This window comes from Paramisgurnus dabryanus, chromosome 17, assembly GCF_030506205.2.
Source record: "Paramisgurnus dabryanus chromosome 17, PD_genome_1.1, whole genome shotgun sequence".
Classification (NCBI taxonomy): domain Eukaryota; kingdom Metazoa; phylum Chordata; class Actinopteri; order Cypriniformes; family Cobitidae; genus Paramisgurnus; species Paramisgurnus dabryanus.
The window spans coordinates 26,634-45,058 of record NC_133353.1 but is presented as its reverse complement, the minus strand read 5'-3'; the positions used below and the strand labels follow the sequence as shown (position 1 = coordinate 45,058).

The 18,425-nt window shown below is 37.4% G+C and overlaps 1 protein-coding gene across 1 annotated transcript in view; it reads right to left on the bottom strand.

Annotated features, from left to right (window-relative positions):
• Positions 1-409: 409 nt before the first annotated feature.
• The window catches only part of LOC135727315 (ryanodine receptor 2-like), a gene marked incomplete at its 5' end in the record, with an annotated part of 44,638 nt that continues 26,622 nt past the window's right edge, over positions 410-18,425 (bottom strand). Inside the window, 21 exon segments of the mRNA XM_073812468.1 lie at positions 410-643; positions 2,308-2,359; positions 2,835-2,935; positions 3,226-3,290; positions 3,565-3,721; positions 6,986-7,120; positions 8,072-8,218; positions 8,342-8,408; positions 8,578-8,714; positions 11,770-11,812; positions 11,940-12,070; positions 12,432-12,623; positions 12,694-12,780; positions 12,875-13,013; positions 13,393-13,460; positions 13,724-14,416; positions 14,506-15,035; positions 15,157-15,238; positions 15,521-15,625; positions 16,009-16,137; positions 16,341-16,429. Of these exon segments, the coding sequence (XP_073668569.1) occupies positions 548-643; positions 2,308-2,359; positions 2,835-2,935; positions 3,226-3,290; positions 3,565-3,721; positions 6,986-7,120; positions 8,072-8,218; positions 8,342-8,408; positions 8,578-8,714; positions 11,770-11,812; positions 11,940-12,070; positions 12,432-12,623; positions 12,694-12,780; positions 12,875-13,013; positions 13,393-13,460; positions 13,724-14,416; positions 14,506-15,035; positions 15,157-15,238; positions 15,521-15,625; positions 16,009-16,137; positions 16,341-16,429 (3,245 nt within the window).

Below are 18,425 nucleotides of genomic sequence, written 5' to 3'. Positions count from 1 at the left end.
ACTCATCCTCATGTTGTTTTAAACCTGTATGAATTTCTTTTTTCAGATGAACACAAAAGAAGATATTTTGAGAAATGATGGTAAACACACAGCAGTAAGTGACCATTGACTTCCATAGTAGGAAAAAAATATTTAGGAAGTATTGTGATAAATGACTAAGAAAATAATTTGATAAATGATGGTGAGCACACAGTTGACTGTACCCATTAAATTCCATCATATTTTTTTAAATCCTACTATGGTAGTCTATGGTCACTTACTGCTGTGTGTTTACCATCATTTCTCAAAATATCTTCTTTTGTGTTCATCAGAAAAGAAATTCATACAGGTTTAGAACAACATGAGGATGAGTAAATGATGACAGAATTTTCATTTTAAAGTGAACTATCCCTTTTGCTAGATACATATTTTGACAATTTTTCTGACAGTGTAGTGTGGAATAAATATTAAACACAAAGTTCACACTTAAAACAGTACATAGCCAAACATCAGCCTCTTGATGTCAGAGGAAAGTTCCAGACATGCTTCATAAGTTCCTTCAAATTCTTCAACCGAGTTGATCTTCATACTGCTTCCGAAAACAATCTCCAACAGGAAAGAATTCCCAGCAGCGTTCCTGGAACATCTTCCACACATACGACTCCTGTTGTGTTGAGTGTAAGAGACACAGTGGATTTAAAAATGTAAACTACAAAGTTATTTCATATATATGTGACCCAAGATCTCGAAGATAATTTTTCAGTGGTTGCGCACAGGGGCGCCGTAAGGGGGGGAAAAGTTAGGACGATTCTAAGGGCCCATGAACTTTTGAGGGCCCCAGCCAAGGACTGTGCCGCAAACGCAACCCCCTTAAGCTGAGCCCTCTTAGCTCCGCCCTGTCTTTACTCTGCGTTTTAGCGCCGTCTTTAATCCACGGTCTCCAGTGCGCGTGAACTTCAGAAGAGAACAAGGTGTGTGTATTTACTGCTATTTCCTATGATATCTGCATATGTGCACTTCCTTACTATAAATGCAGTTTACACAATGTGACGCTGGATCAATACAATGCAGTTTTCTTTCCACTGTAAAGTCTTCGCTCTGTTCACCCCAGTTTAAAAAAACACAAGGGGATTTACGTTCCCTGTTTTGTGTTATGATTCTAACGCGAAGTCAGCCCTTATAAGCTGTTTAAATTAACATAGCCCGTATAATCTAATTAACATAAATTAGAAATGCGATCGGTTACACACTTCAATGTTTTGTAACGCAATATGCCAAGGAAGTATTTTTATGCAGTCGTGAATCGAGTTGATTGACAGGTTTAAGAAATCAATGGAAATCTATGTTGCAATCTGCTATAGTTGTCATTCATTTCATTTTAGAGTCCCGTTGATAAAAAACAGTCTGAAGAGTCATTTACGAGTATAGCTGTTTTCTGAAGTTCACAGTTTCAATGATCTGTCATTATTTTTGCTTTACTGAAGCTGCTGGTGTGTGAAACTTGTTCTTTACCTTATAAATAATGCTAATAATTATAATACAGGCTTTGGTCAAGCATTTTTTACCCAGTCTTATTTGAGGCATAAGGTAACTGTATAGAATAGATGCATTGTTGTTGTTCGCCATTTTTAAATGTTACAATGTTATTGGTGTGTGTAACAGCTCAAGTATACAGTATGTCACTGAGACTGCCTGTGAAAATCAGACTAAAGTCTCAAATCTTATTGTGAAATAAAAACATCACAGTTTAATTTCAAGTATTAATTTCACTTTGATTTCAATCGCTGACATGACATTACTCAGTCAACATTAAAGATATCAAGTTTATATTTTCACAAATGTTCTTTACATTATATAGGATGATTTTATGTGGAAAACAGTAAACCACAAAGAAATACTTCAGCTGGGTTTTCACAGGCATGGTCACATTTATCTTTAATCTTTAAGAACGTTGCATTTTCTCTGAATATTCGATTAATGTACTGTATTTTTCAATTAAATTTATATTGCACAATAAATTATCTTAGTTTCAGTCATTGTAGGTGTCTATAAATACTGATAATTGTGGTCATAACAATAGCAAAATAAATAGTTCTGTATTATTAAATTACAGACAAAGATTTTGAATAGCTACAGTAGGTTGGATTGTATGTTTGGTGCGAAATGGGTATGGTGGGGGCCTGACCCCCTATTCTTTCATAGGGCCCAAAATTGCTAGCGGCGCCCCTGGTTGCGCATACTACTTCAGGCACACATTAATGTCATAGTCATAAAATGTCCATATATCTTTTTTTTTCAACAAACAATTCATAACATTTGAAGTCGTACCTGTCCTGTATGTTCTGTGACATCCTTATTGATGAGGTACATCAGAAAGAACCTGAAGCACAAACAACACAACGAAACAAAATTTTATTCAATTTCCCAGAAAACAGTCCACTTCTATTTGCCTGCACAAGCTTAACTTGTAGATTTCTGTTTGTTCAATGTAACATTAAAAAAGTACAAGTATATCACAATGGCCTTGGAATAAGATGTTGCAATATTGTACCATGCACCCTGAGAAAAAAAAAGAAACAAAAAGGTACAAAAGTTGTCACTGGGGCGGTACCTTCTCAAAAAGTACACGTTTGTACCTTAAAGGTTCATATTGGTAACTCATAGTGACACATGGTACCTTAGAGATACATATCTGTACCAAAATAGTACATATTAGGACCTTTTTTTAAACTTGTGCAGCTTTTTTCTGAGAATGTTGTACCGCCATTTACTTTTTTAAGGAAAGCGTTGACCCAAAACAGTCATCAGAAAAGATTAAACAACTTCCAAGCTTTCATTGGCCCAGAAGTACTCACAGATAGTTGGCCAGGTTGTGCTCCTGCAGCGTGTGCGACTCGAACCCATGAGGCACCGTGTCAAAATACTCGCTACCAATGCCACAAATAAAACACTTAGTCTAAATAGGAAAAAAAACAAGTCTTAATGGCATGGCACATTTACTGTTTAATAATATATGATCAATTAACAGAGACGGCTACTGCTACTATGAGCTGTTGACAGAGATTAATAACAATGTAACAACAGAGAAATAAAATATTAACAGGTATAGCTCCAAATTATAATTAGGAAAATGTTTATTTTTCAATAAATTAATTCACTGTGTTAAACCAAACATAGGACGACAGGTGTCATAAATCTAAACGGATTCAGTTCCATTTGATTTTCAGTGGAAAGTAAGAGACTCACCTCCATGTCCTCTTTAACCTGTTCTTGTTGGTCTCTCAACTCTCCGAACGCATCAATGATCAGACCTGGCGTGTTTGAAAAAATATATAATTTGAAACAACAGAGCAATTCAACAGTAACAAAGCACAGTCCATCCCACATGTAACACATTTGTCTATTATCACAGGATCCTCAGATCTCGTCCCATAAACCCCTTAGTAAAGCTCTATCTACTGTCGTCACCCAGAATTAATCTGCTGTTAGAGGACAAACTACACAATTTAAACAAAACTCATTCATTCATTTCACATTCTAGTTCTTCCAAAGCTTTTTCTACTTTTTGTAAGTATCAAATCTCACCCTGAATGATGGCAAGAAGAATGACGATAACGAAAAAGAAGAATGTGATGTCGAAGAGGATGCGATAGTATTCAAACTCATCGCCGGCTGGATCTTCGATTTCATCTCCGATCCCTCCTCCTGCTCTCACGCCAACATACATGTGGAACATGTAACACTGTGTGCACAAGAACAGTTTCTTTAAACAGTTTAATTAATGGTTGTAGCATCTTGGGTTTTCCCTTTGATCCATATAATAATATTATAAAAAATTAAGTTATGATTCCATGCACAAAACCTGAAAAAATGTGTTTTTTTATTTATGCTGGTGTCAGGGTTTGGACGGAGGACAAGAGAACCCAAGCACAGATGATTTCGGAGAGTGAACATTGAACATTTATTAACATTAAACATGAAAACAACATGATAATACAAAACACTGACATAACATGATTGACAAGAATCTGATGAAACATTAAACTGAATAAACAATGGAGACTACATTTCATCACACATCTGAACACAATGAACCAGCACAAGACAAGAGACAAGAGGACATTAAATAGGGGAAACTAAAAAAGATAAGTAGGGCAACACAGGTGAATGGGATAAACGGATAATGAATAATTAACAGGGAGAACAAGGGGGCGGGGACTAGGAACGAGACACCAGAGGCACATGACCCAATATGCAAGGCCATGAGCCTCCACATAGAACATGAGGCTGTCAGAACCCTGTCATCACGATAAAACATAAATATAAAACAAGACTCTTATGGCAGGATCCTGACAGCTGGGTACACACCAAAAGATTATCGGGCTGATTTGGGGCAGATTTCCCCCCTTCCGACAATCCTAGCTATGTCCCGATTATCTTGATGGTTCTACAGATTATCTTATCAGATTTTCCCTCGTTGTGAGGTGTGTTAAGAGTGTCCGACCCTGATCGAAAGAACGTCGGAGCCGCCCCGATCGCGAATCGTAAATATAAAAAAAAATTTGATTTACGATCAGAAATCTTGATGTGTTGGGGAAATGCCGAGGACAAATGCACGCAAGCTCTTGAGATTATGAAACAAAAACAATATCCAATCAGAAAGCAAGATGATGGAAGGAAGATGGAAGCAGTCATGGTGCAGCACAAAGTGAGGTTGATGCAAAGTGAACTTGTACAGACCATGTTCCCGCTGTCTCCATGACTTTATCTAAACCCTTTTCTTTTTTCCTTGAATTTTCTGTAAAAATCAGACATGGGGACTTGTGATTTGGTGACTTGGACTAGAGTCGACTTGAGTCGCTATTTTTGTGACTTGTGACTTGACTTGACAAAAAATTAAATACTTGAGAATTGACTTGGACTTGGAAGTTAAAGACTCGGGACTTGACTTGACTTGAGACACGATGACTTGTATGACTTGAGTGTTAATCACATCATGTTTTCAGTTTGAATATAAAATATATAAACTATTTTAAAAAATAAAGTTGACCCAGCTGGAGCGCAGGCTGAGAATGGCGTTGTCATGACTGAATCACGACACTATCATCAGTTATGCCCTCTCGTACCTTACGCACACCACGCCCACTTAGAACAGATATCAACATGTCAGCCAGAGGGGTAGCGGGGGTCTTCGCTTTCAGCTTCAACAAAGACAAACAGTGCGTTACAAGACATGCAACATTAAAATCACGGACAGCCAGACGACAACCTCCAATTTCGTCCGTCATTTGAAGGTTAGTTGGTAGTTAGCTAATGTAATAATAGCTAAAGTAGCCATTAATTCATCATACCGTGTTGGGGACAAATGTGGGCAAAATTATTTTGATTTATTTTTTAAAAAATACTTCCCTTGATCTGAGCGGTACGAGACTTTGCTACTGTGTCTAAGTTTGCCACCTGAACACACACAGAGAAAAATGACTGGATTCTACAATGTTAGGGCCGGTTCACATATCACATCTTTTGCGCGCTCAAGTTCGTTATTTCAAATGTAGGCACACGAACGGAGGAGATTACAATTTTGTTTGATTCCATGATGTTTTTTACTGAACATGAGTATTTCTTTATATCTTTATATTCTATATATCTTTATTTAAGATTAGATTCTGCAGGTAAAATTACAATAATAAGGTGACTTGATTGGAGTTGACTTGACCTACTAGAGAACTTGACTTGACTTGACATAGCCTGTGACTCGACTTGACTTGACTTGCCCAAGAAAAAAAATACTTGGGAACTACTTGAGACTTGAAGGTTCAGACTTGAGACTTACTTGAGACTTGCACATGTGTGACTTGGTCCCATCTCTGGTAAAAATCATTCCAGGCTCTATCGTTAAAATTTTGCAAGATTTCCTGTGTTCACAGTCGAAACTCTGGCTGAAAATCTATTCGTGTGTTGTGTGCTGTCTTTGACACATCATGGCACACCACACATTATAGGAGCAAAACGGTAAATATAGGATTTTTTTATCCTCATGTTTGTGGTCTATCACATTTTGAAACTTTTATTTAAAGATGTATATCGTCATTGTAAGATGAAAACCACGTATGTCCATTTTGCAGATTTTGAGATTTGACGGATTGAATAACCAGGTTAATTTATAAAAACAGTATGCGCATTTCTAAATGGCCAATGATAAGTTGTGAAATCATGTCATCTGATTTTCACGTATATCCATTTGGTGTCAAAGCTGTCAATCACGCCGCGTATCTCCCGCCCTGTGAAAGCATCTCGCCGGTCTCATAAAGTTTCATCGAAGCTTAGCACTGGATAGCCCAATAAACAAAGCCTGGTGAGACAATGACTTTCCTTCATCGAGGTAAACGTTTCCCCCCTGACACCAGCCGTACGTCTAGGAGTGACAAAATGACGATAGGACTGTGCAAACAAAGTATCTGTCTAGCATTACCATGTCAGTGTATTGATTCATTGTCCCTTCATAGTTTGCAAGAGACATTTAATAAATGTATAATTAATATTAAATAAACTAAGCGTATTTAATAAACTAAGACGTAGGCTATTTAATAAACTAAGCGTATTCATCTGTCAATATGAAACGCAACTTGGTCATTCTAATTAATGATCAGAAGAACGCTTATCGACCACCGTTACTGTAAAATATGCACGTATGTCCATTTAAACTCAATTTTGGTCAAATGTGGATTATATCATTACACTGGCAAGAATATGGTTACATGTAAAGATGCCGTACCAAGTATGACAACGCTACATTCAACTGCTTTTGAAATACGGTGTTTTTTTTAACTTCCTGAAAAGTAACCGTTTTGGACATACGTGAGTTTCATCGGGCAGCGATGATAAAATCTTTTGGTGTGTACCCGGCATTAGATCCCTTGGATTTATAGAAGCTGTTTTTGCTACTGTTTCTTTAAGATCGAACCTCGGTTAACCTTATTTGTGGAAAATATTGAAAGATACTCACTGTTAGCATATCATTACATTTCATGTCCATTGATTCTCCGTCTTCATTCTTGTCATAAAACTTGCGGAAGAAGTTAAAGGCGACCACTGTGTATAGATACACAACAACGGCCAGGAGTCCTACTGTCAAAGCCAACTAAAAAATACAGACAACAGACTTTCATCTCACCTTTTCAGAAACACACTGGCCCTAAAAATGCAGACTCACTTAAAAATGTAAAATGTCATGGCATTAGATTAGAAAATACCAAACCAGGTTGGCTTAAAGAAATAGTATACCCAAAATGAAACTTATTTAATCATTTTCACACAATGTATAAATTCCTTTCTTCTGATGAACACAGAGGAAGATATTTTGAGGAATATTTGTAACCAAAATCAAAAGCCCTATTGACTTCCATAGTATTATTTTTTTCCTACTATTGAAGTCAATGGGGCCTCTAATCGGTTTGGTTACAAACATTCATCGGAATATCTTCCTTCATGTTCATCAGGTTTGTTACAACTTGAGAGTTAGTAAATGATGACAAAAGTTTCATTTTTGGGTGAACTATCCTTATAAGCAGAATGTTTTACACTAGGATCTTAGGTTTTAAATGATTATGTTGGTAAAACTTGGTTATTTAACCAAACACCATTCATACATTTCTAAGTAGGGATGCACCGATACATATACTGGTATCGAGTATCGGCCTTGATGCCACATTTTCTAAAGTACTCGTACTGGTTAAAAGTCCCCAGATACCTGGAATCGATACCACGGTCTGAGAAATGTCTATGTTTGAGCGGCGTGTAAGGGATTAATGCCTCGTGTTGTCCAAAGAGGCAGAGTTTACAACAAACTGGAAAACTAGTCCTTTGTTTTTTTGTTAAATTATATGACTAAAGCTGTTACCTGTAAATTTAAATCATGTTTTTTATTAAGTACTCAGTATCGGTATCGGCAAGTACTGAAATGCAAGTACTCGTACTCGTATTCCAAAAAAGTGGTATCGGTGCATCCCTATTTGTAAGTATGGCTTACTGTAAGTGTCCAAATACTTTTTGCAGACTCTATAAATGCACACAAACACTTCAAACACAATACCTGCTTGCCATTATGCGTAACGGATGACAGTATGGTGCGCAGTGTTTTGAAGCCCATGGCGATGTCCAACAGGTGAGCAGCAAAGAAAAACTTGTTATAATGGCCCAGAACAGACACAACCATATACCAGGCCAAGTAAAGGAAGGACTGAGAGTGATAGAGAAAAAACACACACCAATCTGATGTAAAATTTGGCTTATTGAACACTCTTTAGTCATAATAATTTGTGCTAAAAAATCTTTACTGGTGTGAGATGTTTGTAATTCTTACATTGTCAGTGAAAACAACTCCCAGCTTCCATATTTGGTACTTCATATCAATGGTGTTCAATCTGAAACTGTGAAAACATAAAAAAGATTTTCTTCATCATATTAACCACTGCTGCCATCATCTGGCACCCGGTGATATCATTATGTACTGTAATTGATCGACCGTCTCACAGTAATTCACTTAATTGAAGGTTTGGCCGGTAAAGGAATTTACAGAGTTTAATATCTGTGACTCACAGGGTAGATACTGCACCCTTCGGTATGGGTTTCTTCTTCTCCTGAGCATCAGAGCTAAAGTCTAGAGCAGCTTTATCCAAACCCAGCAGTTCTCGAACCCGTGCTGAACCGTACATCTCTCCATATTTTGCCATCACCTGCAGCATTGAAAGGCAGCACAGAATTCATCAAAGTAAACAGTTTGTGCCTACAGCTCAAACCATGCACTTGCTGTAACTACAGTGTCTGTAACACGTACAGAGAAAGATAAATATTGCATGTGTTAACCCAAGTATAAAACTTATCCCACACTATTTGTGCTACATACATATAATACATCATGTCTTGTTGTTCATAGTTCAACTGGATTGATGATTTTTGCCTTGTAGGTGAAAAATGGATGGAAAATAGTATACATGGACTAGGATTGACTTATCTGGTGATCAGAATTTCAGACTCACTGTGGGCTCTTTTGACTTGTTCCAGTAAACAACCACTCAGCAATCATATTATAGCAATTGAACTGTAACACCCTGGCAACCACCCGTAACATGCAACCTTTGTAGCAGTGAGTTTCACCTAAGCATGAACCAATTTTCTGACATCCCTAAGCTGGTCTCCCAGCCTTGTTTTGGCTGGTTTAGATGGTGTAGCAGGCTGGTTTTAGAGGGGCCGTTTTTAACTCTTAGCTGGTCAGGCTGGAAGACCAGCTGGCCCACTAGCTGAAACTGCTTTGCCAGATTGGGAGGACTAGCTTCCCTTACAAAATTAACCATGGTTTTATTGTGGTAAAAGGGTTATTCTCACCCCTTTTCCCAGATTTAGAATGTGTCCAGCATCAGAATTTTTTAAAAGCCCCTAAAGCCATTTTTTTTTTGCACATATAAGACTAAGGTCTGAACTTACTATAATCATTATTTTTAGAGGATTTAAAAAAATGTCCTATAGAATTATTAAAATTTTTATATTATCATTATCAAAAATTATCATTACCGCAACATAATATTACATTAAATATATGCATTTATAAACTCATGTTTCGGTAATGAAAACTAAAAAGTTGTCTAGGTACTATGAGAAACAAAATTTCAACTTTTATCTGGAGAGACAAAATAAGAACTGCTTACCTGGTGACCATCTTGAGTGTCACAGTCAATTATGTCCCTTCCAAGATTTTTTTTTAAATGTTAGTTCCTTGAGGGCTTAAACAATGATTGAAAATTGTTGCGGAGGATGAAAAAATTGGTCCTTATTATTGTCTTTACATTTACCAATGATCACCAAATACCACATGTTTCTTTACTGTAAATGTTTATAGTATAACATGCACTGAAGCTTTTAATTTTTTGATTATTTAATTATAAATATTTCCATGTCAAAGAATCCAAATCCAGTCATGGACACGTTACGGTAGCGAAAATTTTCCCCTTAAATGTGAAAAAACAACAAAATTGGTTTGTATGATGCCATTTGAAATCATGTGCAAAATAGTACATGAACCTTATGCTTCTTATTTTGATACTCTTACTTTGCATTTACTTTTTTTATCAAAATGTTTAATGACACCTCATAAGTCTGATTTTGCGAGAATCACCCAAAAGTGTAGTAACCATGTTTTTTTTTTTTGGTGTATTGATTATTATCAGCAAAACTATGGTTTTATTACACTAACCATGGTTTAACTATGGTTTTTGAAAACCACAGTTGTCAAAACCATGGTTATGTTGTGGTTACCATGGTTTTACTACAGTAACCATTTTTTTTAACTGTAGTAAATCTATGGTTAATCTTCGTAAGGGTTAAACCAGCTAAGACCAGTCAAACAGCTTAGCCAAGCTGGCCAAGCCTCCAGCCTGTCAAGTTTGTTGGTAACACTTTATTTCGATAGTCCACTTTAGACATTTTACTAATTATAAGTAACTTTGCAACTACTTATCAACTACCAATCTTTAGATAATTAGTAGACTGTCTGCTTAATATCTACTAACACTTTATTGTGATGATATCCCAACAGACTTTCAACTGACTATAAGTATCTTTGCAGATGCATGTCAACTTATTCCACTAACCCAAACCTCTTCCCTAACCCCAACCCTTACAGTCTACTAATACTCTAATGACAGTTAGTTGACGTATAGTTGCAAATTATTGAAAGTTAGTTCACATGTAGTTGCAAAGTTGTTTATAGTTAGTAGAATGTCTAAAGTGGACTATCAAAATAAAGTGTAACCAGTTTGTTTTAGCTGGTGGGTCAGCTGGTATTCTAGCCTGACCAGCTAAACAAAGTGTACAAAACCCCTCTTAAACCAGTCTGCTACACCAGCCAGAGCAGCTAAGACCAGAACAGCTAAAACCAGCTAACTCGCTTACTGTACACGCAAACAGCCAGAATTCATCGCTGTGTGTTGCTAGTCTCTATAAATGACATTGTTAGGAGGCGTTTCTAATGCTGGTTGTTCTAGTAACAACTGCAAATAAATGAGTAACCGTCCTCTTACTGTGGGTTCACACCAGACGCGAGTTCAACGATTTGCGCGAGTAGATTACATACTAAGTCAATGCAAAAACGTGATCAGACGCTTCCTCGCATGGGGTGATGCGAATAACGCGATATGGGCGGCATGTGTTTGCCGCAAAAACACATGCTAATTGCCTAAAACGCGTCTTCACCCAAGTTGAAAAATATTCAACTCAAGCAAAAAATTGGCACAAATTTAAATCCCGCAAGAAATCTAAAGCGAGTAACGCAATGCCCCACGTTTGGTGTGTACATAGCATTAGTATATGACAAAAGACGGATAATGTGATCTGCTTCACTCTCATTGTTTGTGACTTCCGAAAGTCGATCGTCATTTGCATAAAGTTGAACTGTTCTCTACTTGTTTCGCGTAGCTGGATACGCCCACTTTCTGTCGCCAATGGTCACTTATGTCGCTGAAAATCGACTAAATTCCATTGAAATGAATAAGATTGTGTCGCTTCGCAGTTGCTACAGTAGTCGCTGGTGGTGTGCATGCAGCTTTAGGCTGGTTTTTGTTATTAGTTTAGGTCTTCAAAAGTAAATAAATATCAAAAGTAGAATTAAGACTAAGATTACTAGACAAATAACAGCAAAAGACGTAACTGCAGATGCTTGCCATGTGTCGTATCTCGTATATCAAAATTTCAGTTTCAAAAGTTATTAGAAACAGTAAAAATGTGATATTAACCCACCTTCCTCTTCACAAATTTATCCCAATAATTACTTGGGTACGATCTGAAAAACAGTGAACAAAAGGTAAAATCATTTTACTGTGTACTGTAGCAGTAAAGTATCCACATAAAAAAATCATTCAGAAGGACAGCCATATTGCTCATAAAATTCAGCTTTTGGAGACTCTTACGGCGTGTTGATGGCCATCCTGTCCCACTGGCCTTTAATGTCATCTTCTGAAGGTTGCTCTGTGATGTAGAGTCCATCAAACTCCAGCTTACGAGCCAGTTCCTTCTCCCGCTTAAAAATAACTAAAGGAACCTGTTGGGGTTAGATCACGTCAAAGCTGGTTTAAGACTGAAACAAGGTTTTAAAACGTTTTAAACTTCTTTGCTTTCATTGAGGCACACAAAATGCTCTTTAGGACCATTTTAAAGCATACTGAAATAATATGGATCATCAGGTTTTGAGGCTATTCCAGCTTAAGTGCATGATGTCATTAAACCATAATGGAGGTGATTCGATTACGAAGATATTGAAATTGAAAAGTATGAAGTCAAAATTAAATTTTCACTAACTTTTCACTTAAACCGTAATCCTGATAATATAATACATAATGCAAAAATGGGGATACTATGTACTGTAATTGATAAATCTGCTGTTTTGTATGTGCATGTCTGACCTTCAGACGGTAATAGCCAATGATACAGCAGAGCGAAATGAGCGTGTGTAGGACAGCAAGACTGTGAAGAATCACTTTCATGTAGCCGCTGTTCTCCTCCAGCTCAAAATGAACTTCATGTGAATCCTTGGTGCAGTAATCACAGAGAGTCATCTCCACATCTTCATCATTACCATTAACGGTCGACGAAACCTAGAAACGCATGAATTATTTACACATTTTTGGTCACACGTCTGTGCAAACAACATAAATCAACGCTCACCTTGTAGAACAGCAGAATAAAATTGATAGCAAAAGCGAAGAACAGAGCCAACAATCGCATGTTGTAGAAATTTCTCGCAAAGCAGTTCTACAAAGAAAATGCAGATGCAATGCAAATCATTAGTTTGTAAGGTCCCATATGGTCCAACATCTGAATGAGTACGAGGGAAAAATCAACATACCAGCAGTTTGGTCTTCTGAGAGCAGAATACTTTCCAAATGACTGATTTCTGAACTTCAGTTTCCTCAGGTTTGGAAGATCCAAGCTTTCTCTTTCTTTCTCCTTTAGCCTTCTTTTCTTTCTTCTCACCTTCTTCAACGCTGAGAAATTTAAATGCAACGTCTTACTTCATACAGTGTTATAAAGTTTAGCCAAACAAGCCATCCGAGTGCAAATATCAAAGCTAATTAAAATAAGTATTGTGGATTTGCATGCTATTTCAGAGGGACTAACACTAATTCTCAGCATTCTAAGATATTTTAATTTCACACCCAAATTGTTCAGGTCTGGACAGCTTAAATACCCAAGAGAAATGTGGAGAATATTAAAACATTTCTTCATAGTTTTTCGCAGCTGCCCGCAGGGTACAGTAATGATTCACTTGAAAGCTAAAAAGCAGCGGTGGTCCCTGTTAAAGCAGCAGTGTTTTCTCTCATTTAAAAGAGCGAGTTTGATCTTTTGCCGGTCTGGAGCACTTACATAGTTCTCTGAGCCTTTGAAGCCTTTTCATTTTGCACCTCTTGAAAATCCTCCTCTGAGATTTCCACCTTTTGTAATAACAACAAAGCACAAATAAATGCACGCAGAGTCTAAAGCAAACTCAAATGTCCACTTAGTGGATGTAAATGTTAACTTGGTAAACACAAATATTTGAGGAGGACATAAATGTGCACACAAATTGCCACTTAAATGTCCACTCAAATGTTTATAATTATGTCCACTTACTGGACACGGATGTCCACTGCACATTCTGAAATATAATAAACAATGATTGTGCATTATAGAAAATCAACAGTTTTATACTATTGACCTGATTTTTGGACATGTTAAGAAGATCATCCAGACCAGCTTGTTGGTCACCGCTCAACAATGTGTACTTTCCTCCCTCCTTCTTCAGTGACAAACCGAAAATGTCCATGAGGAGCTGAGGGTCCCTGGACACCGCAGACAGATCCAGACTCATGCCTCTGTGATTCCCCCGAGAAGAAAACTCACGCACATAGCTGTTACTTTCACTGACGCTGCCTTCTGTGACCTCAACCATGGTGGGATCTCGAAGACCACCCAGAAGGTCAGCCAGTTTCATTTCTTTAGCCACATCAATAATCCATCCACTGAAGAAGATGTGGTAGAGCAGATAAAGGTAAAACCGAACCACACCCAATATGCCACTTGTGAAAAGTAGAAGAACATTTTGGAAGAAAGAGAAGATTGCGGAGATGATATCCTTGATGGTTAACGCACTCATGTGCTTCCGGATGTTTCTTACAGAGAAACATTTTGGATCTTGGGTCATCCTGCTGTCTTCTGAAAGGTTTACCACCTTTTCTTTCTCTTCATCCTTTTCTTTTACGTCATCTCCAATCTCTGAACCTGAGATCTGCGCAGCCAACTGCATTTCAAAGATGGTGTCTTCGCAAAAGTTGACAAACAGTTCCATCTTTTCCTTTCCTCCTCCCTTATTTACGACATCAAAGATGAACTGTCGCTTGCTCTCCTTCACCTGAATTGGCAAATACATTGGCAAAACTAATTATACAGACACCCTAGCAGAGCATAAAAGTACACTGGTAAATAATCATTTATTATTACCTGTGGTTTCTCCCATTGTGTGCGGCTGGATTCACTAATCTCAAAGTAGACCCTCTCGATCCGTTTCCCGCTGCCCAGGATTTCAATCCTTCCCAGATGAGATTGGAAATACTTAAGCACGCTGTCCGCCAACTCCAGAAAATTTTGCAATCGAGAATCATTGGGCATATGCTCGGACAGATTGGTCAGAAGAACGGCCACATTAAAGCCAATCTCTTTGGCCGGCTCGTGAAAACGCTCCACAAAATCCTGGCAATCCAAAAGCTCGCTTTCCGCCGTCTCTGCGCAGGACAGCAGAAATTCCATCTCTGAGTGGGAATAGCGCTTGAAGCTTTCCATGGCTCGCTGGAAGTCCTTTCTGGAAATGAGTCCTTTACCATCGGGGTCATATTCCCTAAAGGCTTCTGAGGATGTGAGGTCTTTGAGTTTGAGGAACATGTCAAAGAACTTGAGGATCATTTCGACATTGCTGGATGATTCCACCAGCATGTCCACCATCTGTTTGCCAATGGTCCCATTCACCACATTTCCTGGAAACATTTTTGCAGGACACTTAATATAATCATAGACTGCCACATTTATCACGAGCAGAACAGAATGTACATGGGAATGAAAATGAGAAGACCTTGGTTTTCTTTACATTGCTCTTACCTTCAAGCATGGAAAGCAGCATTACCACCATGTCTTTTTGTAAGTCCATCAAAGCCTTCAGCAGCTCTATCTGACTAGAATCCTGCACACAACGTAAAAACTTTTTTGTCTCTTTTATCGAATTTCTTTCATGTGCCCCAGTCGGTGAAAAGAAGTCATTTTTTCCTGATTTACATAAAATCATCTTACATAATGTAAAGACTATTCCTTAATTTATCTTTGCTCTTGACTGAGTAAGTTCATGTCAAAGGTTGAAATCAATGATTGAAATCAAACTTTGATGCACCTAGTCTCATTTTTAGATTCACATATTAGTACTGCCGTTGATAGAATTGGGTTTCTAGCAATCTGTCCACCAACCAACCTGTGAAAGCTTCATCTGCAGGTGAGCAAACACATGGAGGAAGCCCACTACAGCGTCCCACAGGCGACTGTGGGCCAAACTCTGCTGGTTACCAGTACATGGTCCCTAAACAGCACATTAAATCAGGAGTCTCAATTTTAGAAGTCACACAAGCAAAATGTTTTTACATTTACATTGCATCTAGATTATGTCTCAAACCAATGGGTGCATACAAATATAGGTTCTTTATAAATATATTGAACAAATTGAAAATGTTATCTGTACATTTGCAATAAAAAATACAATTTCTCGAAGGATTTGTTAACAATGACATATTGTTACAACCTATTTACAAACTAAAAAAGCACACTTGGTGGACGAATGCAATTTCTGCAGACAGCAGCGAAACGTTGCTCAGAATTTCTAAATTTAGCCCAGACACTTATTTGGACCTATCTCTGCTGACACATTTAAATACAATACGTGTTTGTTTGTTTGTGTGCATATACCTGAATGTATTCAGTAAGCGTGTTGAACACCTGTTTGGCCACGCTGATGGCTTTGGAGAAGTTCTGCTGACCACGCTCATCAATCACATCCTTCCCTGAATAATACCAGTAGAAATCACTGATGGACTCCTGCAGATATGAAACCATCCATCATTCTCAGTATCACACTCCGAAATGGAGATGGCCTGTCAGCAGCGAATGGTTAATGGAAACATTATTTGGCTACAAACTGTCGCTCTGATTTAAAACCCTCGCGTAAATGCAAAATTGCATACTGAAAATATTTTAAACCATATGCAAAGTTAAACCGCTATTATTTAAAGTCGTCTTGCCTGGATCCTGAGCAGATAATCCACAGTAGAGATGATGATGTTGACTGTAGTGTTGTTTCCAGTTTGAGTCCTCAGGTAATTTTGAAAGTCTGTTAGAAGAAATATCTTTGCTTTTCACAAGTGCACAATGTTAAGGATAGACAACTTCAATACATTACATTTATGTATTTGGCAGATGCTTTTATCCAAAGCGTCTTACTTTGCATTCAAACTATTGGTAACACTTTACTTGAAGGGGTGTGCATACACAGTCAGAAAAAAGGTACAAAACTGTACCTTTTCTGTCACTGGGGCTGTACCCTAAGTTTTCGTTTGGTACCTTTACAGGAATACAAAACAGAATACAATTTTGGGTAGATTACCGTACCTTAAGGACCTACATTGTTAGAAAAAAGTCAAAATATGTACCCTAGCTGTCAGTGGGGCAGCACCCTCTAAAAAGGTAATTGTATGGACCATTAGGTACAGATATGTAAACATTTAGTACTAATATGTATTTTAGATGTACTTATAAGCTCTCTTTGGTCCCAGTATGTACTTCTGAGGTACTAAAATGAAATCCTTAGGTGCAAAGCTGTACTTTTTTAAAAAGGGTATAGCCCCAGTAACAGAAAAGGTACAGTTTTGTACCTTTATTTCTGAGAGTGTAAGACTGACATGACACCTTCATAATCATGACACACCTTTCATGCACGTTTATGACAACTGTCATTAAGTGTCATTTGTTTAATTATGTCATTTTTAATGCAAAGATGACATTGTTTGAGATGTCTTTGTTATGACAACTTGACATGAACCAATACATCATGAATCTGTCATAAACATGACATAGCAGTATAATTATTAAACTTAAGAAACTACCTAGCTTTATGGGTTAACATTACATTAAACTGTCATTTAAATGTCATTAAGTGTTAATACTCTGTCAAATAACAGCATCATAAATATTTTTCTTGACCTCAACTAGAGTGGTACAAATTGAACTTGTCATTAAAATGTCAATAAGTGTTAATACTTTGTCAAATAATTTTAAAAACCTTAAAGGGACACAAGGCAGCATTTGTATGTTAATAAATCATCTTCGTAAGTCGGTATATGGTTAAATGACTAATTACTGGATGAATAAAGACTCTCTCGCCAGCCCCTACCGCCTGTAGAAAGAATACCCCACTTGCAAGTTCGCTGTATCTGACTCGGTGTCCTTCAGTCTCGCAAAGTCTCAGATATCGCGAGAAGCAGGATCACTTTAAGCCAACAACACAGAGGCAGGCGAGCTAAACACGGCTAGCGATTGTTGCAAATGGCAGAGCCGAGGAAGAAGCAGCGAAAACCCTTGACGGAAGATTCCAAGAAAGAAAAAGATCTTCAGACCTAATATATATATATATATATATATATATATATATATATATATATATATTAGGGTGACGACAAAGAGTATAGAAGCACAAGAGTGGGAACTCTCATTCCTTTTTGGCAACAGTCACAAGGTGGCGCTTCAGTAGCGCGGCCACCATTTTGGAATGAAAATTCTCACAGCCAATTCATTCTCAGCGAATCTCACAGCCAAATCAGAAGCGCAATAGTAAGTTTCTTAAATTAAAATTTTGTTCACTTGCTACAACTACACGAAATGCTGTATTGTCTTGTATGTATGTGTTGTGTTGTGTTGTTGTTGTTATCAGTTGTCGAATCCAATCATTAAATAGATACACATTTGAGGTAGTTTTTTTCTTGCTTTATTATGTAATTCTATTGTATGCTACTTTACACATTTACTACTATTATTAGTTACCAACTCCACTAGGTATGAAATATATTTTGTACTTATTAATCCCCTGGATCCCGCTACAAACATGATAATCTTATAGAACATGATGCATTGTTCTGTCTGTTATCCTACAATTGCCACTTTTGGACAGTGGCTGTGTTTTTTTTACTTAATCCATTTCGAGCAATTCAGATGTAAATGTGTGTACTGTATATGTGTGTGTATATGGAGCCAAAATATTATGTGTGGATGAGTGTATGTTGGTATGTTTGTATGTAAAATTAGCCTTTATAAAAGTGGAAGACTTGTCTAAA